Source organism: Aythya fuligula, chromosome 1 (genome assembly GCF_009819795.1).
Source record: "Aythya fuligula isolate bAytFul2 chromosome 1, bAytFul2.pri, whole genome shotgun sequence".
Classification (NCBI taxonomy): domain Eukaryota; kingdom Metazoa; phylum Chordata; class Aves; order Anseriformes; family Anatidae; genus Aythya; species Aythya fuligula.
Genome location: NC_045559.1, coordinates 82,399,047 through 82,421,926, shown reverse-complemented (window position 1 = coordinate 82,421,926; position 22,880 = coordinate 82,399,047). Strand labels below are relative to the sequence as shown.

At 44.8% G+C, this 22,880-nt stretch overlaps 1 protein-coding gene across 1 annotated transcript in view; it reads left to right on the top strand.

The window, feature by feature from the left end:
- The window catches only part of EPHA1 (EPH receptor A1), a 33,454-nt gene extending 14,600 nt beyond the window's left edge, over positions 1-18,854 (top strand). The window contains exons 4-18 of the mRNA XM_032194042.1: positions 1,534-1,924; positions 6,895-7,050; positions 7,248-7,580; positions 8,823-8,947; positions 9,056-9,215; positions 11,886-11,982; positions 13,656-13,711; positions 13,991-14,113; positions 14,217-14,402; positions 14,844-14,905; positions 15,285-15,494; positions 16,345-16,494; positions 17,198-17,391; positions 17,703-17,858; positions 18,740-18,854. Of these exons, the coding sequence (XP_032049933.1) occupies positions 1,534-1,924; positions 6,895-7,050; positions 7,248-7,580; positions 8,823-8,947; positions 9,056-9,215; positions 11,886-11,982; positions 13,656-13,711; positions 13,991-14,113; positions 14,217-14,402; positions 14,844-14,905; positions 15,285-15,494; positions 16,345-16,494; positions 17,198-17,391; positions 17,703-17,858; positions 18,740-18,818 (2,478 nt within the window). The 3' untranslated portion in view covers positions 18,819-18,854. The remainder of the gene's footprint in view (positions 1-1,533; positions 1,925-6,894; positions 7,051-7,247; positions 7,581-8,822; positions 8,948-9,055; positions 9,216-11,885; positions 11,983-13,655; positions 13,712-13,990; positions 14,114-14,216; positions 14,403-14,843; positions 14,906-15,284; positions 15,495-16,344; positions 16,495-17,197; positions 17,392-17,702; positions 17,859-18,739) is intronic.
- Positions 18,855-22,880: the final 4,026 nt, after the last annotated feature.

Sequence of the window (22,880 nt, the reverse complement as noted above, 5' to 3'; positions counted from 1 at the left end):
ATCTGGGGAAGGGATGTGGATAAGTGCTGTCCTTTGAATAAGCTTTGCCCCTAAGTGCCCTCTGTGATGCCTCAGAGTAGTCACTGCCAGAAGAGGCCATAGTTTTCAGATGAGATCAGACCTCCATTCTTCTTAATCACCTATTTAACTGGATGCAACTTAGGTAAGGATTCTAAAGGATTATAACTGTGCCTGATTGTTACATCAGTTTTTAGAGTAAAGCAGAGACCAAAATAATTTGACTTGCCTTAGGCAATAAAGCAAGATTAGACCAAGTGAGGAACAGAACCCAACTCAAACCTCTGTTGGTGCTCTTCTTCATTTGCTCTGATTGTAATTAGATATAGGGTGTTTGTTTGTTTTTATTTTTTCTAAATCTAGAGGTGTTGGCTTGTTATAACATATTTCTCCCTTGTGTGAAAGTATTTAGCACTGCTATATTTTACCTGCTGTTTTCCCTGATGTACTGCCCTTTTGCCATGAAAATATTTGAATTACAGAACGGGGAACCTCAGCTTTTTTGTAGAGGAACTTCTGTAACTCAGTTGTGTCCTAAAAGAAGCCACGGACCTAAATTACTTGACTGCCCTTTTCCTCTGCAGTTTAAACGACGTGTTATGAAAACAAAGAACTGTAAAAGCTACAGTCCTGCTGCTTCTGCTCCAGGAAGAGTAGAACTATGGTAGCTAACTCTTCCCTCCCCCTTCCCCAGTGCACCTCCCTTGCAACTGGAGGCTGCTGTATGCATCTGTGTGATACCTCCACAACTCTTAAACCCGCTTTATGATCCTACTACCACATGCAACTGCTCTGCAGATTTTTTTGCCATCCACCTACATGGAACAGGTGGTGTTGTGTAATGCGGAGGGGCCTACAGTGGAGAGGATCATTTATCAGTGTCTCTGAGAAGAAAGACCATCCCACGTGCAGTCCAGTTTTTCCATATCATTTGATGTCATGGAGACCTTTCCCATTTGCCCCACTATAGAAAGCATCTCTCTCACTGTCAGTTGGTGAGGCAGTGGGAATGTAAAAGCATGGAAGCATTCTTCACCCAATTGAAGTGAAATTTTCAGTGCTAAAATGCCTTGAATACTGCATGAAAAGCACCTTTCAGTTGAAGGTCTGATCTGCATCAAGTGCAGCCTGGAAATGGGTAGCTGTAGTTCACTGGTCAATTTCAAAAACACATCTGTAAGTCCTATTGTGAATTTATTTTAATTTTTATTGCATATGATTTGCAAACAAAAATAGCATGAGAGATTTGCTCCTGATTTGTTAAATTCTCCTAGGGTAGTTTGTAAAGACATCCAAGATCACAGACCCAGAATACAGTGTGCTGTATAAGAAAGTGAATGACTGGAAATGAGTTGAAAGGAGATAGTGAAAAACATGCAGTACACTGAGATCAGAAACAGTCAAACATGCAGCCTTTAAAAGGCCTTAGTGTAAAAAATGTTTGACAGCTGTAGGTAACTCAGAGCTGCTGCTTGCTCGGATGTTAAAGCTGTTGTCTTTTTCTCTTTCACCTAGCTCAACACTGTGGCTGCAGATCGAAGCTTCACAAACAGAGACATTGAATCTGGTGCCATGCAGCTGAACACAGAAGTGTGCCCCATTGGGAAGCTGTCTCGCCGGGGCTTCTACTTAGCTTTCCAGAACTCTGGGGCTTGCGTAGCAATGGTGTCTGTCCGAGTGTATTACAAGACTTGCCCGGAGGCAGTGCGAGGCCTTGCCCGTTTTCCAGAGACGCTAGCAGGTTCAGAGGGGCTGACAGAAGTGCTTGGGGCCTGCGTGGAGCATGCAGCTGAAGAAACAGGCTCTCCCCCTAGGATGCACTGCAGCACAGATGGCGAGTGGTTGGTACCGATGGGACGATGCCTTTGTGCTGTGGGGTTTGAGGAAGTCGATGGGAGCTGCGTAGGTGAGTATGCAGACAGACAGTGGCTGTAGGCCATGGGAGAGGTTCCAGGGAGCTGGAGATCAGAGTATCTGTAAGCACAGAGTGGGAGCAGGGGAGTTAGTGTGGTCTAACTTTTTCTTGCCTGCCCTCTGTGCCTGAGAGCCATTTCTTAAACCTTTTCTCCCCTCTTTAGCTTCTTATTCAATTGGGATTTTCTCCTTGTGTGTCAGGTGTAAGACCTGCACACACCTTTCCACTCCCTCTTGGGCTCCATCCAGGAGCTTTTAGCTCTGGAGCTAGTTTCTGCGAGCTGTAACTGTGTGATTGACACTGACTCACTCAACAACTAGTTCCCAACCCTTAAATGGCAGCCTTGTTCTCTCAGGGCAGACAGGTCAGACACACAGTACAGTGTGCTTGTCCCGTGACTAGAAAGCGAAGAGCTGCAGGGGGGCAAGTTTCTCCTTTGTGCCCCCTTCTGCTTGGACTGGGATGGTTCTTCTGCCATGGGAAACTGTGTAAAGCACATTGCACAGTACCATCAGAGCCTGGCTCATTTCTGAGGAAGAACAATCAGCAGGCATAGGAGTCTCTGGTACTGGAGCCACAGAGTGAGACAGGGTTCTTGGAGCAAGCAGTGCAGGGCTATCCTTTTGACAAGGAGGGGAGAGGATTCAGCTTCCTGTGGAAACTACATGTGTATGCCAAGGAAGAGGATGTGTACGGTGGTTTTAGGGACATGTATTAATGCAGACAAGGAGGTAAGAACACATTTCCACTCTTGTTTTCAGAGTCATATGGCACAAGGCTGAGGCAGTTGAGAATATAGGGGAAAGAATCCATGCACTGCTCTCAGGGTCAGTGGAGTAACCTCTCTGCTCTGTTCTGCCCTTGTTTCACTGCAAGGATCTGGTGCCCCTTTGAATCCTCACTGCTTGCCTGCTTGCTGCTCATTTTGCTTGGAGAGCTGGCAAAGGTTGAAGCGCAAGATCCTTGCCCTTCTCCAGCAATCCCCTATCCTTGTATAGCCCAGCCAGTTTTTCCACTTAGGTGCTACACAGCTCTCCCCGCCCTCCTGAGAGCACTCCCCTGGGAAGGGGCAGGGAAGCTGTCATGCCTGGACAGGCCCTGGCTGCTATCACAGCACAGGTTCATTCTTCATCTGTGCTTTTATCCCACTCTGCCCAAGTACAGCTGCAGCTAGGAGTGCCTTTTGTATCTGTGGAGAATCAGGAGGTCTCCCAGGAGATGAAGGGAAGAGGGGTAGAACCTAGCAGGGGAAGGGAGAGGTAACTTCAAGCCCCCAGAGCAGTGTGTTATTTTAGCATCAGAAAAGGTGAATGTAGGTTGCCTGTTGGGGAATGTGTTTGGTTCCCCTCCCTCTACAGAAAAGACATGGCATTATGCAAACAACTGGGAACAATCCATGTCAGGATGAAGACTGCGGTCAAGGCTTTTACTTTTGTCCTTGCAAGGTGAAGGACTTCCCTTCAAACACAAAAAGAGAGACAGAATGGAGGAAGAATACCTTCAGGCAGAGTATTCTGGTTCTGCTTTTTGCCTTGAGCAGGAAGACAGGAAAGCTGTACTATGATCCTTGCCTCATAACAGGGAGGAGAATCTGAACTCAGGTACAGGACAGGAGGCAACAGAAAGCCAGAACGCCAGGTTCTGAACCAGTTCGCCCAACCCCTCAGTGAATTTCCAGCTGTACAGAGCTCTGGTGGATAAGTGGCTCAGCCATCTCATCATGCTGAGAGGGCTGTGCCTGCCCAGAGCATTACATCTCAGCCTCTCGTAGCATTTTATACCTCTCTGTTATCTGAGCTTGGGACTACACCTCTGCCAATAAGCCTGGACCTCCGTGACTAACTTCCTGAAGTACGTCATTTACTGTGAATACCGGAGGCTGACTATGCCCCTAGTTTGCATTCTGGTTTCTTGGTGGGCTCTGCAGGGTGATGGGTGAGTTGGTTGCTGATGCTGAACTCCCTGTCAGCATCGTTCTGGTGTCTGAGTACTGCCCAATGCTTGCTGGCAGTCTTAGGAGAAAACCACCTGCCAGAATAAGCAGTGAAGGGTTAGACCACTGCTGCCCTCTCTGCCTTCTGGTTCTTGGGTGAGCAGTGCCACACCCACCCTTTTTCCAGACCTGTTTTCCACACCTTGTTGCCTGAAGCCACAGCTTGGAGCAGATCACCAAGGACTGCGGAAACCAAGTGTGTGGAGTGGGAGAGGGTCTGGACTGTAGCTGAGGGAGAGCAGAGGGGCGGGTGCTGCTGAACAGCAACGGGACCTGAGGGAACAGCACGAAGCTGTGACAGGGGAGGTTACTCCCGCGCAGTAGCTGGGCTCGATGATCCTCCATCTCGAAATATTCTCCAGTTCTCTGCTCCCTGGACCTGAGCACCGCTCAGCCTGCGGGAGCCGAGGGCAGAGCTTGCCCTGCTTCTGCCCAACGAGCCCGTGGCGGCGGCCACGTCACGGGGAACCGCAGTCTGGGAAGGACGCGGGCAGCAGCGGCTCCCCGGCTCCCCAGCCTGACGCCCGCCCGCCCGCTAATGCGGCAGGCCGCCGGCGCCTCGCCGCCCCCACGCCCTGCCCAGCCGGCCGCTCCGGGGGAGGCTTCGCACCGCCTCTCAGGCGGGGCTGCCGGCGCTTGGCCCCGCTCCTCCCCGGTGCTGGGCGGCCCCCTGCCGGCCGCTGCAGGCACGGCGGCGGCTGCGTGGGCAGCGGGAGCCGCGGCGCCTCGCCCGGGGCTGGTTGTGGCGGCCGGGGCCGGGGGCTCAGCCCTGAGGCGCCCGGGCCCCTCCCGCTGCCCCGGGCACCCGTCTGGGCTGGCCTGGGCTTGTTTTGGCTCAGCTGCCCGAAACTGAGTGGTCTTGTTGGTTCTGCCCCCGCTGTCCTGTCCTTCCAAACGCGGCCGGGCCCGAGGATGGCTGCCCTTAGCCTGGACCATACCGTGGGCATGCTGATATCTGGATATCAAAGCCGTGTGCCATCCCTCTAGCTTGCGTTTCTAGGCTCTGTTTGTCACAGCCTGAGGTGATGTGACCTGGTCTAGCTGACCGGTGTGTTCACTGTTACCTCCCAGGCTTATCCCTTTACACAGACGTCCCCCCGTGCAGTTTCCTCCTTGCACTCACTTGGTACTAGGCTTACTGCCTCCCTCTGAGGCAGTCATCCCACCTGAAGGGTCCTAGGGCCACAGTGAGCAAAGCAAAGCTTTACTCTGAGCAATAGATGTAGACTGTAGGTCTGTGTCCCAAATTTCCTTTCTGTGTTACCCTGACAATAAGTGTGTGTAAGTTGTGTGCTTATGGCAAATAGCATTGTCATTGAATATTGGTGTATGTGTTACACAAATCTGTGGCTCTGCTCTTGGTTTGTTTTTCATGTTGCTCTCAAAGCCGATCCAATCCAGACTGATCCAGTGACATTAATTTTGAAATCTTATGCTGGAGCAAAATGGCAGGAGGTCACAAAGTTTTCATTTTCACTCGAGCAAGTAGAAATGCTCTTGGTCATGAGCAGACTAGAGATCAAAGAATTTTTCTTATTCTTGACTATTTCTGAAAGAGATGATTTGATCTTAAATAGAATATAAATGGCATCTCTGGGCTGCAACCTCTGATGTTAATAAGACAGTCTGCTTGCCATTTGAGGGCAAGAGAGGTAACCAACAAGACTGAGGTGAAACCAGTTCTCTGATGGTAATCTACAGAGAGATCTCAACCTATGGTGATGATAATCACTCTTCCTGAGACTGGGCCTTTGTTAACAGAAAAGTTTTTAGTTCCTTCAGGTGTTCCTCTATGTCATGTAGTAGGAGTGGCTGTAATGTTTTTTGTTTTCTTGATAAAGGATTGATTTCTGTGTTATGTTCTACCACAGTAAGCCATTTCAGTCAGGCTCCAGAGCAGATGGCTTTGGGGTATTCTCCCTTGGGATATCCTGAGGGATTACCCAGGACATAATTTTTCTCGTAGTGCAATATGAAAAGGGTAATATCCTCAATGCTCAAGTTAAATGCAGGGCAGAAGCTTGGTAAAAAATTAGTGTTTCCATTCCTCAACTATGTGATTAGTGATAAGTTTGATTGTATTTCAAGAACATTTGATAAAATGGGGGTTGGACTAGGTGATCTTCAGAGGTCCCTTCCAATCTCGGCCATTCTGTGATTCTGTGAAAATCATTTAGCACAGGCCAGTAAACCATTAAATTCTCAGGGTACTGCAGCTTTCCTCACTCCTTTCCTCCTTGCTACATACCTACAGAGGTAAAGCATTAACCTCGAGATAACTGGTAGACAGACTAGTACTCCTGGAGTACGAGATAGTAATAATGCATCAAGGATGGTGTCAGATGATAACAGCTAGAGAAGGACATGTCTGCTTAGTTTTATAGGACTGGAAATAGGAAACAAATGGCATGTGTTCTTGCAGTGCATTAGCTTTATAGCCAGTGCTGTTAGGCAAACTGATAATTATCTACATGTACATATTCCTCAGGGCCCTGCTAAATACAACACTTGAAATCAGAAAACATGCTTCTGCTAAATAGCCCACTGGCTATTCTGTAGGAAGTCAGCAAGAAGAGGAGTCTGAGGAATCCAAGGACTTTGAGGCAGTATTTACAGCCCTTACTGACAGCAGAAATCTTGATGAGTAAAATAGAAAGCAATGTGGATTTATGCTGAAAAAAGTATCCGAGGCTGACCAGGTTGTGTTTTCATTAAGCATTCCTGAGGTTCTTCAGCCTACAAATCCTATCATAACATTGATCCCACCTTGGGTCTGCATCTCCTCTTTGTCTGCTCTTAGAAGATGATTGGTCTAGGTGCTCTCCTGGGATCCCTTCCAACCTAAATACTTCTCTGAACTGAAAGAATAGAAGGAAAGCAAGCATGTAAAAGGAGCTTTCAAGAAACTGAATGAAACTGGCAATTTGTTTCCTGTTGATCTTATGTTGAATTGTCTGTGTCCTCACAGCCTGCCAGCGGGGATTCTACCGTCACTCTCTGGAGACTAACCGCTGCCTCAAGTGCCCCCCAAACAGCTTATCCAACGAGTCAGGGGCTACATCTTGTTCCTGTAACACAGGCTTCTACCGAGCACCTTTGGAGGGCCAGAACATTGCTTGCACCCGTAAGTTGTGGCTGGAGAGAAAGAACAAGGAGAAAAGATGAAAGAGAGTGCTAGGAAATGGGGATGAGAGGTCAGAGAGGGAGAGAGGTTGGGGGGGACAGAGGGCATAATTTGAAATGCATCAGCAGATTGGAAACTGCCACAATACATTGTATGTTATCAGCTGGATCTAATACTTTCTTTCATTCTTCTCATAGGTCCCCCTTCAGCTCCCCGCAATGTCAGCTTCTCCCTTATTGGCACACAGCTCTCTCTGTGGTGGCAGCCACCCAGCGACCACGGTGGGCGAAAGGATCTGACTTACACAGTCTTCTGTCAGCGCTGTCATTTCATGTCTTGTGAGCCATGTGAGGCTGGTGTGGTATTCACCCCCAGTGCTTCTGGTCTCACTAAACCTGCTGTGGATGTGGATGGCCTAGAAGCTTACACCAACTACACATTTGCTGTGGAAGCCCATAATGGTGTCTCAGGAATGGGACCTGCTCCCCAGAGAACTGCTCCAGCTGTCTGGGTCGCAGTTGGACATGCAGGTTAGCAGAAGCAGAGAGAAGTTCTTCCTGCTCATCAGGAAAAGGAAGAGGAATCTCTGTGAATGTTTAACCTTTCTCCATCTCCTTCTGTCTGCCACATGTGTTGGTATGGTATGATAAGGTACCTCTGCCTCTGGCATGTAAAGTCCATTAGTCATATTCCTTGCAAGCTAAATCAGCAGTAAGCATTATCTACCAAGAGCTATGAATCCACCAAGGACTTAACAGAGGTGAGGAGGATAAAGCCCTCCCTGTGATACGCTGTTGTAGTCCAATGAAGATATTGCTATATGTGTGTGACAGGAAGCATGGGGCCTGAAATATTACCAATGACTCAAATATAGTGAAAAAAACAAACCAAACACAACAGAAATCCTGATGTAACTGAAAATAAAAACTTCAAAAACGTGGAGAAATTTGTATCTTCGAAACATACAAGTTCTCCTTGACACATTTATGCGTAGTTCGGCTTCAAGTTGAGCAGTAGTTTGACTGTCCTATGAATATTTTCTGGAGTGCTGTTAAACAAGATTATAGGAAAGTAACATTGCAGTGCTCAGCAGCCCTTGGTACTTATCCCAGTTCTGATTTAGTGACTTTTATACGACTCCCTGTCTTTTCTTCCTTTTGCTATGCAGAGGCAGCATAACTCTGAGCTAGGAAAGCAGAGCTACGTTGGGTTTACCTCATCACTTCCTGGTGATGATGAAGGACAAGGACAGAACCAGGCTTGACACGTCAGTCCCTACAATCTGTTAAGAATTATCTTTTTATTCATGAATAACATTCTTCTGCAGTCAACTGAGAGATTTTGAGTACGGAATTTCACAGTACCATATGAAATGGAGTTTTATTCATAAATCACATAGGATAGTTGTGTCACTGTTGCTGAAAGAGCAGAAAATCATAACGTTTTGTTTTCAAATTGAACAGTACAGTGCTGGGTTAAATGTAATTTCTTGGAAGACTGGTTTTGTTTCAGAGACAAAAGATATGCTCTTCCTCTGTTGGGGTAGATACTACTGGGGTAGCATGCTATTCTTAGAAAACAACAAATTACAGCTGGAGACCCCATTTTGCTTTCACCACAGAATAGAAAGCTAAGGGAGTGGCAGTGGCAATGAGAGTCATTTCTAGTTACACGGTATGACATAGAAGGAAAGATAGAGCCTCTGATGGAGAGAGGCATTACTTTGTGTTGTTTGTATTTCATTCTGGTATTCTTTGTTTTCTCCCCTGCAGCTCCAGTGACAGTGTCCCATTTTATCCTGACACAAAGGGATGACAGTAGTCTGTCTGTTTCTTGGCTTGCCCCACGGCAGCGCAGCCAGACCGCAGTGGAGTATGAGGTCATGTTCTTTGAGAAGGTGAGACCTGCCTCGTTTGTTCTTCCCCATACCACTTAAAGGGCTGAAAATGTCCTCTTTGTTCCATTCCATGTGTGTTAGTTATTTAACGTTGTTCAATTTCTGCAGGGAGAGGAGGCACGATACACAGTGAAGCACCTTCTTGAGCCAAATGTCACTCTGACTGACCTTCAACCAGACACAGCCTATCTGCTTCGTGTGAGATCCATCACACCTCTCGGGCCTGGGCCCTACTCCCAGGAGCAGGAATTCCGCACCCTTCCACCAGGTAAAGTACAACCATTGGTATGTCATTAGTGAGAAACTCCCTTCTCCATCAGATTGTATATGCACGTAGTACACCAATATTTTGTGTTCTGCTAGCTGCAAAGGCAAAGAAATCACACTCCTGAATTCTTTGTCATCATGGCCAAGACTTTACAAAGCTCTGCTTTGTGAAAATGTTCAACAGGGAATCATTTTATCCTTTGTGCTTGCTGTTATACAGAATCCTATTGTACTTTCCCATTCAGAAATGATTGGTGTCAGTTTTGTGTGTTATATAAATAAATTATTCACCATCTGTTCATTTAGTTCTCCTGAAAGATATTTTGATTCTGAATAGTAACGTTTCTAAGTTCAAGTGTTAACAAAACAATTAGCATATTTATCCTTTTATGTAGGAATTGCTAATGAAAAGGAGAACTCAGAGGACTTCAGCACTATTTTTTTCCAGCTTTATCATTTCTACTGTATGTAGTTCAGCCCCTGGATGTGAGTCTGGCAATGACTCTGTCAGATGATATGTGCTGCTGAAAAAAAATTCTCACCCAAAGCACAAAGTGTAGGCCAGTCTACTGAGGCCTCCGGCATCAAAGAATATTTTATGCAGGCCCCACATCCAACCTTCCCTTTCCCTGGGTTATCCAAAGACTTCCCTATTATCAAAGGTTTTCTATAAAGGAGCTTATTCTCCCTTCATTCCACAAATTCACAGATCCTCGTAGTGACCCTATGGATGTTTCTGATAATCCTAGAAATCAGTTCATTGAAATGATGCCTATGAAAGGCTAGTTTTACTGTAATGAAGCAAGAAAATAGGAAAAATGAAAGGCATACATTAATTTTAAGAAATGGTTATAGTAATTCAGTAAAAGCTGATAAGGATTTATGATACCATGGTTTAAATATTGTTTAAAGATTTTCTTTTTTTTAACACCAAGAACTTTGGGTAAGATTTTCTTGCAGTCTTTGTCAATTGTGATGACATTAGTCTGTTGGTTAAGTCTGTTAATGAATCACAAAGGTTCTGTGGAAAATTTTTAAGTTAACATGTAATAGATTTTTTTTTGATTATAAAATGATGTGCTAGGAGATACTTTGCAGCTTTCCACAAGTTTATGCTTTTTTTTCTCTTTAAATAAAAGTTGATCATCTCATCATGCCAAGGCAAAGATATTTTGAATATGAAAGGAATAAAAACCTTGCCAGCAAGGTTTCATTCAGTGGGAGTGATTATTTGATAATATAATGATTTTTAGCTGCAATGGTTTAGAGATATTAGTGGAACAAGATTGGTAGGGACAGGCAACTTTTTAAATCTGATTTTGAGTTTAGATCCCTTAATTTCTTGCAGAAGAGCTATGTACTTAAGAGCCTGTCCCTTTTTTCTAGTTGGTTTAATAAAATATATTACTTCCCTCTTCCAAATCTTGCCTTTTTGATTTTAGCAAGAAAGAACGTTAGCTTTGCCTCTTGATTTCTGCCTATCTAAGCTGGTGATTTTTAGTAATTTTAGTGGGATGAGTCAGCATCAAATTGAGCAAGAATAACAAGTGTTAATTAGGCTTTACAGATGCTGAGCATTGGACTGGATGTTAGGAAACACTTCCAGACACTGTTGTCATGCAGCTGTTCCTTGCTTAAAGATCCCTCACTTATTGCAACATTATATTTAGGAATTTTCTGTTTTTTTTCTGCGTGCTTTCCTAAATGCCTTTAGGAAAAATATTAAAAGATGTAGACACTCGTTAGATATGTATATGAACACTTTTCATTAATGTATTTAAAAATAAATTATTCATTTTTTAATTTACAAGAAATTAAGGCTTAAATGCAACCAACAGAGGGAATTTAGTATTTACTCTGATAAATTCAACTATATTGTGAGGATAACACTGTATTAATATATATATATATATATATATATATATTATACTATGTCAGCTATATTGTGTGGCTTTAGCTTGAAAGTGTAAGTAGAAAAAGACAAGCTGAGTTATCTGAACACTGAGTTCTATCCAGTCACAAAACGAAACCACCTGACACTTTTTTTCTGAGAGAGCAGAAATATGATGTTAGATTTCAAGTTCATATGTCAGTGCTTGCTTGTTTGCAAAAATGCTAAGCAGCCAGTGGTTTCTGTCAAATTAATTAGGCAAAAAAACAAACCCGGATTTTCAAAAGGAAGGGAAGGCAGAAGGGGGAAATGAACTGCATAAAAAAGAAGAGTCAAACTAGACTGCTGTGCAAATCTGTGTCTTTGCTATGCCATAGTCTAAATCAGCTGCTGAGCAGGAAGAAGAGTCTGATCTGAAAAAGTAGTTGGAGAGGAGTGGGAGGGAAGAATAGCTGTTCTTCACTTACATGTGGGAAGAGACCTTGGAGTTGTCTAGCTCAACTGCAGCAGGGATTATTTGAAAGCTAAATCAGGTACAGGGATAAATTACTCATCTAGACGAGGATCACAGATAAGAGTGAACCAGATACCTACCTGAAGAGACACTATGTGCATGGATAGCATGTGCATATTTGGACTCAAATATGGTCATTGTGTTGCCTGGAAGATGAAACACCATAGTTCACCTAATACCACTGGCTGGTAGAAGCTGGTTGCTACATTCCAGACAAATAATTCTTGTTCTTTTAAATGATATGGCCTTTATCTTTTCCTTTGCAGACACAGGAGCTCTGTCTGGTGGAGTCATAGTCTCCATTATCTTTGGAGTTCTACTATTTATTGGGCTGCTTCTGGGACTTCTGTTCTTTCGACGAAAGTAAGTGTTGATTTTTGGAGCTGAAAAAGATATAGATGTAGGAGTATGACACAAAGGTCAGAGGAGTGGCTGATACCCCAGAGTGCTGTGCTAAAATTCAGAGGAACCTTGACAGGCTGGAAGGTTGGGTTGGGAGGAACCTCATGTAGTTCAAGGGCAAGTGCAGGGTCCTGCATCTAGGGAGGAATAACCCCAAGCACCAGTACAGGTTGTGGGATGACCTGCTGGAGAGCAGCTCTGCAGAGAGGGACCTGGTAGTCCTGGTGGACAGCAGGCTGACCATGAGTCAGCTATATGCCCTTGTGGCCAAGAAGGCTGACAGTATCCTGGGCTGTATTTGGAAAAGTGTTGCCAGCAGGTTAAGGGAGGTGATCCTCCCACTCTGCTCAGTCCTGGTGAGGCCGCACCTGGAGTATTGTGTCCAGTTCCGGGCTCCCCAGTACAAGAGGGACATTGAACTACTGGGGTGAGTTCAAAGGCAGGCTGCTAAGATTGTTGGAGGACTGGAGCACCTGTTGTACGAGGACATGCTGAGAGAACTAGGCCTGTTTAGCCTGGAAAAGGGAAGACTGAGGGGAGATCTCATTAATTTATATAAATATCTGAGGGGAGGGTGTTGAGAGGACGGAGGCAGTCTCTTTTCAGCTGTGCTCAGCAACAGGACGAGAGGCAAGGGGCACAAACTGAAGCACAGGAGGTTCCAGCTGAGTATGAGGGGGCATTTCTTTACTGTGAGGGTGACAGAGCACTGGGACAGGTTGCCCAGAGAGGTTGTGGCGTCTCCTTTTCTGGAGATACTCAAAACCCACATGGATGCCATCTGGTGCAACGTGCTCTAGGTGATCCTGCTTGGCAGAAGGTTGGACTAGATGATCTTCAGAGGTTTCTTTCAGCCCTGCCCATTCTGTGAAAAACAGCTGAGCTATAAAAGCTTAAGAAAGAGTTAAGAAAGAAGGACTTGATATCTCTGAGGAAGTTGGATGGATTAGTTAGAGGTGAAAGAAGACCAGCGTGCTGCAATAAGATGGAATGACTCTAAGTGATTTCAATTAGCAGGGTTGGATGGGTTGATATGCCTGTAAGATAATGCTTGCTGCTGAGGACAGAGGAAAGTATAGTGATTTCTCTCTTTTTTTTTTCTTTTTTTTTTTCAAATATAATCCAGCGCTATCATACTATTATCATGACAAATTAATAAAAAAAAGTGTTATGGCACAGTCCTTTATATAGCTGCTGATCAATTAAGCAGGCAGTTCATGTATCCAGTTATTTCAAACCATTTTCCATATACTATTACTTTAATGGTCCTCTACCCAGATACAAAGTTCTACTTCCTTTCCAAATGTCTACAAGGCTGTTTTTTTTAAGCTGAGATATTTTACTGAAAGTGTACAGAGAACATAAAAGAAATAGAAATTCATATTTAATTCAGCAACAGAGGAACAAACAAAACTAACTGCATGGAAACAAAATTCCATTTCTAAATGTACGTTAAGTACCACATTCTATTATAGGCTGTACTCTATCAAGTAGATGCAGTGTCTGGTTCCACTTTGCTCTGAGCTACCCAGAACTCTGTGCTTGACCAGTTGGGACAGACTCCCTAGGAGTCTTGCTTTCTTCTTTGATATTTGTTAACCATTTGAGTTTCATGACTTCTCCTTATGTTCTAGGCATGCTCTTCGCAGACAATCACGGCCAGATTACAATACTTCAGGCTTTGATCGAGGTGAGCTTCAAAGGGATAGTGGAACCAGGGAGAAACCTGGAATGGGTTGCAAAAAATGAAAAGAATCACAGTTTTCAAACAAGGCACCCGTGTGGATTTTCTGATGTAATCTCTCTCCTTCTATAATAGCTGCAGTATTATTCAATGTATGTTTGATGTATTTGTTGACTGTTTTTGTTTGAAGGTTGTGGATTTAGCTCTGCTTCTGTATTTTTGGCCTACAAAGCTTGACCAAAGAGTTGACAGGTTAAGTTGCTCTTTTGTTTCCCTTTACCATAGAGAAGGTCTGGTTGAAGCCCTATGTAGACCTGCAACCTTATGATGACCCCAGCAGAGGAGTGCTGGAATTCATTAAGGAACTGGATGTTTCCTGTGTCACTATGGAGAATGTGATTGGGGAGGGTGAGTTTGTTGGCCTTCTTTTCATCTTTCAGTTCCCCCACACTGATATTTGGCTGCATGTTCTTGAGCTCATCTGTGACCTTTTGTCTCTGGTTGTCCTCAGGGGAGTTTGGGGAGGTCTATCGTGGGTCCCTACGGCTCCCAGGCAAAGAACGTATTGTGGTTGCAATCAAGACCCTGAAGTCAACATATTCAGACTCACAGTGGTGGAACTTTCTGCGTGAGGCAACAATTATGGGGCAGTTTGACCACCCAAACATTGTGCATCTGGAAGGAGTTGTCACCAAAAGTAAGAGCGTGGAAGAGCATCTTGTAATGACATAGAAAGTGGCACATTCCTAGGACCTTTCTTAGGAGAGGATTATGCCAAGGAGGCAGTATTGGGAGAAGACACATTGTTATATTAGCCTATGGTGGAGAATGAGGAATGGGGGAGGGGTATGGATTTCCAGTGGAGTCATGAGGCATTGTTAAGAGAAATCTTCTTGGGCTGATGAATAGAGAAGTTGGAATAGTGTAAGGGATGGTGTAAGGTTATGTGTGATACTAAAAGTAATACAAAATCATCAGGGGAAATCTAAGGAGGAGGGACAGCTAGCTGTCAGAGCGGAGCAGGGATGGTGGTGGTGGTTAGGCATGATCCCCAGTTTTGGGGGAATGTGGAGAGTGTTGAAACACAAATTGCAAAGGTGAACTGCAGAAAGGGTGACACTTTGCTCTTTTCCCCAAGGGAGGCCAATGATGATCATCACTGAGTACATGGAGAATGGAGCACTGGATACCTTCCTGCGGGTGAGATATCCCAATCTGTAGTAGGCTTGTGTACTGCCAGAACTTGTACTTAAACTGGATTTAGGACCCTAAGAGAAGAGTGGACAAAAGATCTCTACATCCATATAATTTCTGGTCACCTTTCCAGTCTTGGCAACTGAATCTTGATGCTATCCAGTTTGCTCAGTATACAGAGTATTGTCTTTGACAGATAATTTGCAGGTGCCTGGTGATGACTCTGGAGACCACCTTAGTGTGAACCTGTGGGATCCTTTGGGCTGCAGCATTGCCTTTTTGCTTGTTCACCAATGCCCTCTTTTACAAGTTGATAAGGCCAGTAACTAGAAAACAGCAGACTGATGTCACCTGACCAGGGTCTTCTGTCACTTCTTCCATGCAGGAAAATGAGGAAAAATTTAGCCCTGTGCAGCTTGTGTCTATGCTGCAAGGGATAGCCTCTGGCATGACCTACCTTTCAGAACACAACTATGTGCACCGGGATCTGGCTGCTCGCAACATCCTAGTCACACGCAGCCTTCAGTGCAAGGTGTCTGACTTTGGTCTTTCCCGAATATTGGAGAATGATGCAGAGGGAACCTATGAAACCAAGGTAATGCAAAAACAATCTCTGCTGAGGTAAGGATCAGTCTTGTAATTTAGCTGTAGTCTTTGGGGTTGGGATTCTGCCAGATAAGAATGGCAGGATTTCTTTGTAGTAGGAAACGTGCCAGGTGAAGGATTTGGACATAAGTCTGAACAAAATAGATTTTCTTCTCTGAAAGAAAACCTATTATAAAATAAGTTTTATAAAACTGTTATATTATATATTCCATTATAAGACTACATATATACATGTATATTACATACATTACGTATGATATATTATAATAGATATATATTTTATTATAAACCTGCAAGTCACGGCGTGGTTGAAGGTGGTGCTTTTCTTTCTGGAGTCTGTGCTGATTTTGTTTGCTAAGAGATTCAGTACCACAGAGAATGTGATTTTTGAAATGAAACAAAATATGGGATCTTATATTTTGGACTCAGTTAATTATATGTAGCTTTGAAGACAGCCCTGCTGTGAAGAGGAGTTTGGACTAGAGACATCTACACATCCCATCCAAAAAAAGCTCCAATGATTCTACTATCTTGTGTCACTCAAAGAAAGTCTGTGTTTGATGTCATTGTCTTACACCCACAGCCATGTTTTTTTTTTGTTTTTGTTTTTTTTTTTTTTTTTTTTTTGTAGCATTTAGCTGAACACAGGGCTTAAACAAAATTACTTTCCAAAATCGTTTATGTCCTTTTGACAAGATTTCCCCAGAGGTGATCACACATCACTTCAAGTGAAGTGGGCCCAGTCTGTGAAGCATTTTGTAAGCTGCTTGACTGAAAGCACTGGAGAAGCATGACTCAATGAAACAAGCTGGTTACCCTATGTCTCTTCTCTTTCACAGGGTGGTAAGATTCCCATCCGATGGACAGCCCCAGAGGCCATTGCTCATCGGATATTCACTTCAGCCAGTGATGTCTGGAGCTTTGGAATTGTCATGTGGGAGGTGCTGTCATTTGGTGACAAGCCATATGGAGACATGACCAATCAAAAGGTAACAGACATTGAGCTTGTGCTGGTTTAAGGAAATAAACCAGGAATATAGGCCCAACTTGTGTTGATCTCCCTCTGCTTGCAGCCTTGTCATTCTTCCAAACACAGAACTACTCTGTCTCCTTCCTGGCCAAAAATCAGTGCAGCCAAGTCAAAGACAGTAATGTTTGGGTTCCTGAATCAGGTTCAGACGTCACCAGTAGCAAGCCAAATTAAGGACTGATTAATACAACCACAATCTTTGGGTTTAGAGATGTTCTTTGCTGATTTCTTTCTCTCCTTGCTCTGGTTCTGAAGTATTTTTCTAGTCTGATACTTGTGCCAGGCTTAGTGCATCTATGAGGTTGCCACATGGTGTTCAAATTATTCTTCAGAACCTAGATCCACTTTTCTCACTGGGCCTGTAACAGAATCACTTGGCCCTCACTTCTCATGAACACATGCCGTGAATGGCAAACGGGAGCTAAGCTAATGAAGGGCTGAAGCCAGCTGTGTATGCCACTTCACTTTCTGACATCTCACGTGTCCTTATCCTTTGTTGTGCTGCCCAAACTCTACTTTATACACATGTAACTGTCTTCAATCCCCACCCTGGCTGCACACTGTGAAAAATGATTAACTGTCTGCTCCCAGCCCCACAGAGGCCTCTGGCTCCTCTCTTTCACTCTCTGCTCTTTCCTGATTTCTATCTGTCATCCGTGCAGGTGATGAAAAGCTTAGAGGATGGGTATCGGCTCCCCCCGCCTGTGGACTGCCCATCTATTCTCTATGAGCTCATGAAGAACTGTTGGTCACACGATCGGATGAGGAGGCCTCAATTTCATGAGATCCAGGCACAGCTGCAACATTTCATCTCAAGTCCTCATCTCCTCCGATCTGTTGCAGACTTTGATCCCAGGTAAGCAGACTGTCTTAGGGAGGGGGAGAAGTTAACTGGGAAATTTTTGCCTCCTGGTTTGAGCAGGAGGAGAGGTGATGCTAGCAGTGCGGGCTGGTGAGAGACATCTTGAATGTGTATATGCAGAAGATAGCGGCAATCTGTCTCATGGTGACAGAGGGCATACATAGCCACTGGCCTGTGCAGTCTGATCACACAGTGTAGAGAAAAGATGAGTTGGCTTAGAGCTGGCAGAGGGTTCTTGCTCTCTAGCTAGTGAGGCTGTCATCTGAGCCTCTTGCCTGGCTAATGAAAGTTTCATCTGTGTTTAGGGTAACGCTCCGGCTCCCCAGCTGCAGTGGATCTGATGGTATCCCCTATCGATCCATTCCTGAGTGGCTGGAATCCATTCGCATGAAGCGCTATATCTCCAACTTTCGCACTGCTGGCCTGGACACCATGGAGTCAATTCTGGACCTCACAGCTGAGTAAGTACAGGCTAAGCTCTCACAAGGCACCCCGTGCTATTTCACAAATAGCTGTTTCTGTCCTTCTGCTATCTGAACAGGCACTCATGTTTACTTGGAAGTCTTCTTCCCATCCTTCTGTATGCAGTTAAATGGAAGTGGATGGACCTCTTACCCTATAAGAGAACAATCAGCCCAGAAAAATCACGATCACAGCTCAAGCTGTGAAACTAATTCTCCAATTGTCCTTGCTTGTGACTTTCCAGGGGTCTGAGCTGCTCTGAATTCACATTAGGCACACATTAGACTAAGGGTAGGCAACAGATGGCAGGCAGTTCTCTAACCTGACCATCTCCCCACCCTCGTAGGACTTGATAAGAGAATTTTCTTGACTTGAACTCAGACAGGCTAGTGACATTTTCCCCACATCAGCCAGGCACTGTTTCATCCTAGAGCAAAGTCCTTCTGGGCTCTTTAGAAGAACTTGGGCCAGATGCTTTACCAGTACACATTTTTCCTAGTGTAGGGTCAGGGATGTACAACCAAGTATAACCAGAGTAGTTACATAAGACAAATGAAAAGGCACAGTGCAGAAGCAGACCCTGCTGAAAGGTTGAGACCATTGTGAGCAGACATGGATGCAGTTCTAATGTAATGGGAGTAAAGGCCAAGTCACAAGGTGAGAGAGAACAGTTGACTGGGTGGGCAGAGGTAGCCAGAGAAGGAAAGGAGCATCTAGATGTTTCTTCCCTCTGGAGAAAAAGCACGTGTAGCAAGAGGCACTGAGGGAAAGGAAACTTTCTGAACTAATGCGTGGGAAGAGTTTCTGCCCTTAAACACACCCCAATCCCCAAGGAACAAGAATAGCAATTAATTTTTCCTCTCTCTTCCATTTCCTTCAGGGACTTGAAACAGATGGGAGTGTCACTTCCAGGCCACCAGAAGAGGATCCTGTGTAGCATCCAAGGCTTTAAAGAGTGATCTGTTGTTGCTCCCTTAAGCTTGCCAAATGCTGTTTTACCCACATACCACTTGGAATCATTCCTATGGCAATTGTTTCCAAATGAGTGACTGGGACAAGCAAAGCAAAACAACCAGGACTGAAAAGACTTATGAGGCAACACCACCTGCTCTCATTTCTGTTGCCCCTTGCTTTTGCTCTACAGCAGTCATTGGTACTTTTCAGAGCACTGGTCTTAGAATCTGTTCTCAGCCATGTCTTCTATAGTCTGTTTTGTGCAGTACTAAGTAATCCCTGTAGTCCACATACTGGACTTTCAGCCCTCAGTAAATCACATGGAGACATAAGATACGTTCAGTTGGGGTGTGGGGCATGGATAATGTTATAAGATTGGAGATGAGGATTCAGATAGAGTGGGACCTTCTGGGAAAATGCACAAGGATGCAGATGTAGGGTTGGGCCCATTCACTCCCTGGAATATGTCCCTTCTCATTTCAGCAGCCTTCTGTCTTCCTTATTTTACAACATGAACAAACTATTCAGTCTTTCACAAGGCTGCTGCTAAGGGATATGTTTTTAAATTCAGCTGTTCTTGCCTTAAACACCACCAAGTCATGGTGTACTTTGTTCTTTGGAGGAGAAGTTGGGAGTAGCAGCACATCCTGCTGTAACTTGTGTGATCATGTAACCTTGTCATGTTGCTTATTTGCACACGTGTACTTCAGCAGAGAGACTTACCTCTCCCCGACCTGCTTAATACCTTTATTGGTGCCATGGACACAAAACCCTCTAGGTACCCATTTTTCTCTGCCCCTTTTTTGAAAGAGGGAATGGTCTTGTTTGACTGGATAGGGTGTTTGTAACAGAAAAATGCGTAGGTGGTCTGTCTTATTCCTCCTCTTTGGAGGAAGTGTTATTATTTATCAAAATTCAAGACAGAGGTGCTATAGACTGTAAATAGTATTTTGTAAATAAACCTGTGGCAGAGCAGGGAGTGTTGAAGTGCTTTGGCTTATCTCAAATACTATTGGGACCTTTGCTCTAGCATATACATTATGTTCCAGCAGTGTGCTTACATTTTAATTTAGTTGTTTCATCAAGGTTTAAGTTCTCTGGCAATCATGTAACTGCAGGTGAGCAAATGCATCTGCATTAGGACAAAAGGATGCATGTGCAGGTGATTACTTCAGACGTTTTTTCTTTAAACCCATTACAGCTGTAATCTGTTAGCCAAGTCCATTTTCATACAGCTCCTGTATTTACCCCTAAACTGTGAGAAGTATTAGAAGCTACTTCTCTAGTTTGAGGAAATAGGTGTGTAGTACTTCCTTCTGCTGCAGAAGAGAGAATTCAGGTGAGAAGGGGTGGGGGGAGAATCGTGTTCTGCTCATCCTAAAACTTCCTCAAAAAGCAAACTGGACTCTCATATCCTACCCAGGAAGACTTAGCTGTACTCACCTCATGAACTATGTTTCTGCACCTGTGCTAAGTCTAGCTTGGTGAAGATGGTGAGTGCTAGTCATTCAGCAATGAGTTATTTGTGGGTAGCTATCAGTGTTTCCATAATTGTGTAATCCTCCAAAATCTTAAGGGTTTGAATTAACACTCCTGCTTGTGGGAAGATCTTGCTTACCTATGCCCTGCAGAAGGGTTAGGAAGCCCAGAGCTAAAAGGATGCAACTTGAGGCAAGAAGGATGGTTTCTATTCAAATTGAGAAGCAGCAGGGCATACACACAGAACCATGATATGCATGTATCTCAGCCACTTGAGTTACTGCAACTACAGTAAGACAGAGCTGACAGGATAAGCTTGCACTGTGAGTCTTGTTAGTATACTAAGTTCAATCTTAGTAATATTATCTATGCTTCATGTTAAAGTTGCTGCATAGATGATATCCAGGCTAGACCGGAAGCTTTGATTAGGCTGACATAAGATAAAAGCGTGTGTCATGCATATGTAAACTTCAGCGTAGCCTTGCAGATGATAGAAAACTGGGAGTGGTTGGTTGATACACCAGATGTGCTGCCATGCCATTCAGAGGGACCTCAGCACATGGGAGAAAGGGGAAGAGAGGTGCCTTATACAGTTTACAAGGCAAAATGCAGAGCCCTGCAGCTGGGGAGGAATAACTGCTTGTATCCACGGGGACAGACTGGATGGGAAGCAACTCTGCAGGAAAGGACCTGCAGGTCCTAGCAAGCAGCAAGTTGCACTTGAGCAATGCACCCCTGCATCAAAGGAGGCCAACAGTACCTGGACTGCACTAGGAAATGCAACACCAGTAGCTGGAGGGATGCTATTCTTCCCCTCTCCTCTCCCCTCTGATAAGACACCTGCAGTGTTGTACCCAGTTTTGGGTTCCTCAGTGCAAGGAGGACATGGATTTACCTGGAACAAGACCACTGTAAAGCCACCGAGAATTTAAAGGGATAAGAGCATCTGACATGAGGAGAGGCTGACAGAGATGGAACTGGTTAGATTTGCAATGAGAAGACTGGCTTTGGTTTGGGTGGCTCTTACCATTGTGTATAAATACCTGATGGGAGATAGTAAAGAAGAAGAAGCCAAAGTCTCCTTGGTATCCAGTGAAGGGAAAAGCAGCAGTGGGCATAAATGAAAATACAAGAAATTCCTGTTGAAGGTAAGAAAATGTACTGGGAGTGTGGACCAACACTGGAACCCAGAAAGTTTGTGTTGTTTTCATCCCTGAAGTTGCATAAAAACTGATTGGGCACAGTCCTGAGCACCCTACTCAGACTGACCCTGCCATGTGGTTTGAGGTTGGACATGGAGGTCCCTTCCACCTTCAACTGTGAGGAGCTGCTGAATCAGCTAATCGGAAAGAGATGAGGCTGCTCAGCTCCATGTCCTCAGGTACAGCCAGTAGCAAGCCTGAGCATGTATTCCCAGTAGGCACTCCTGCAGGCATTCAGGCACAATGCATATACATGCACATCTACATGCTACTTGTGTGCACACACTTGTGCATGACTGACCTCACAGGCAGAAAAAACACAGTAGCCATGCAAGCACAGCACAAACAACCTGATCCTATTCCCTTCTCTGGCTGATCAGGATAAGCCAGTTAGTGAGAAATGTATACATAAATACCATGGTAGAATCTACCCTGGTAGTTTCTGCTGGTAGAATTGAGTTTCTGAGACCAGCTGTCCAGTAGCTGGGACAATGAGCACAGCTCTTCTCAGCTGCTGGCCCCAGGGCATACGACCCCTCAAGGCCTGTAGCCAGACTCTGCTGCTGGGTATGATTCCCCTTCGCGTGCACACACACAGATGATCTCTCCAGTAATGAGCTACAGACATTGAATCTAGACAGCAAGTGACCCCAGCATTCCCTGGTCTCCTAGTCACCTTACACCAGATGAAAACTGTTCTCTGGTAGCAGGTCCAGGCTTACCAGTAGCTGACTTACCAGTAGACCCCAGGGTATCTGGCTTGGACCTCCTGTAAGCTCTAGCAGCTGACTGATACGGGACTTTCTGGCAGCTGGTCCAGACTCAGAGCCACGTCAATTGGTGGTCTCAGCTCTTGTATTCTACTTTCTCTCCAGCTACTCTGGCTTGATTTTCACTAGTGCTTACACACTGATACCCAAACACTATACTTGCACTTTGGTGTTTCCTGTTGCTGGTATTTAGACCCTGCATACACATACTGAACAGGGTCTCTTCACACAGGAAAATAACTGTAAAATGAGTTTATTAAGAAAATGGGACAGACTGTTGGGGACATAGAGGACATGGCCAGATGAATGCATGTGCTGTTTACATGCAGAAAGCCTCTTGTCCCCACACTGCTTCTTCTCCTAGATCACTTCCTTTTCTTACCCCTAAACACCTAATGAAATATGTTGTACAGTTCCCAGATGCACTTCCCCTGCATACCATGCTCCTCAGAGGCAGTAATTCCCCCTTAATCTGTGAGGTGATTCAGAGAGCCCCTTCACTCTACTGTGTTTGTCCTAAATACCTGGGCTTATTCCAGGCCTGTGATAGCTCTGCAAAGGGCTGCACTAGGGTGCTTCTCTCTCACCTGTCATTATTCCTGTGTGCTCCTTGGTG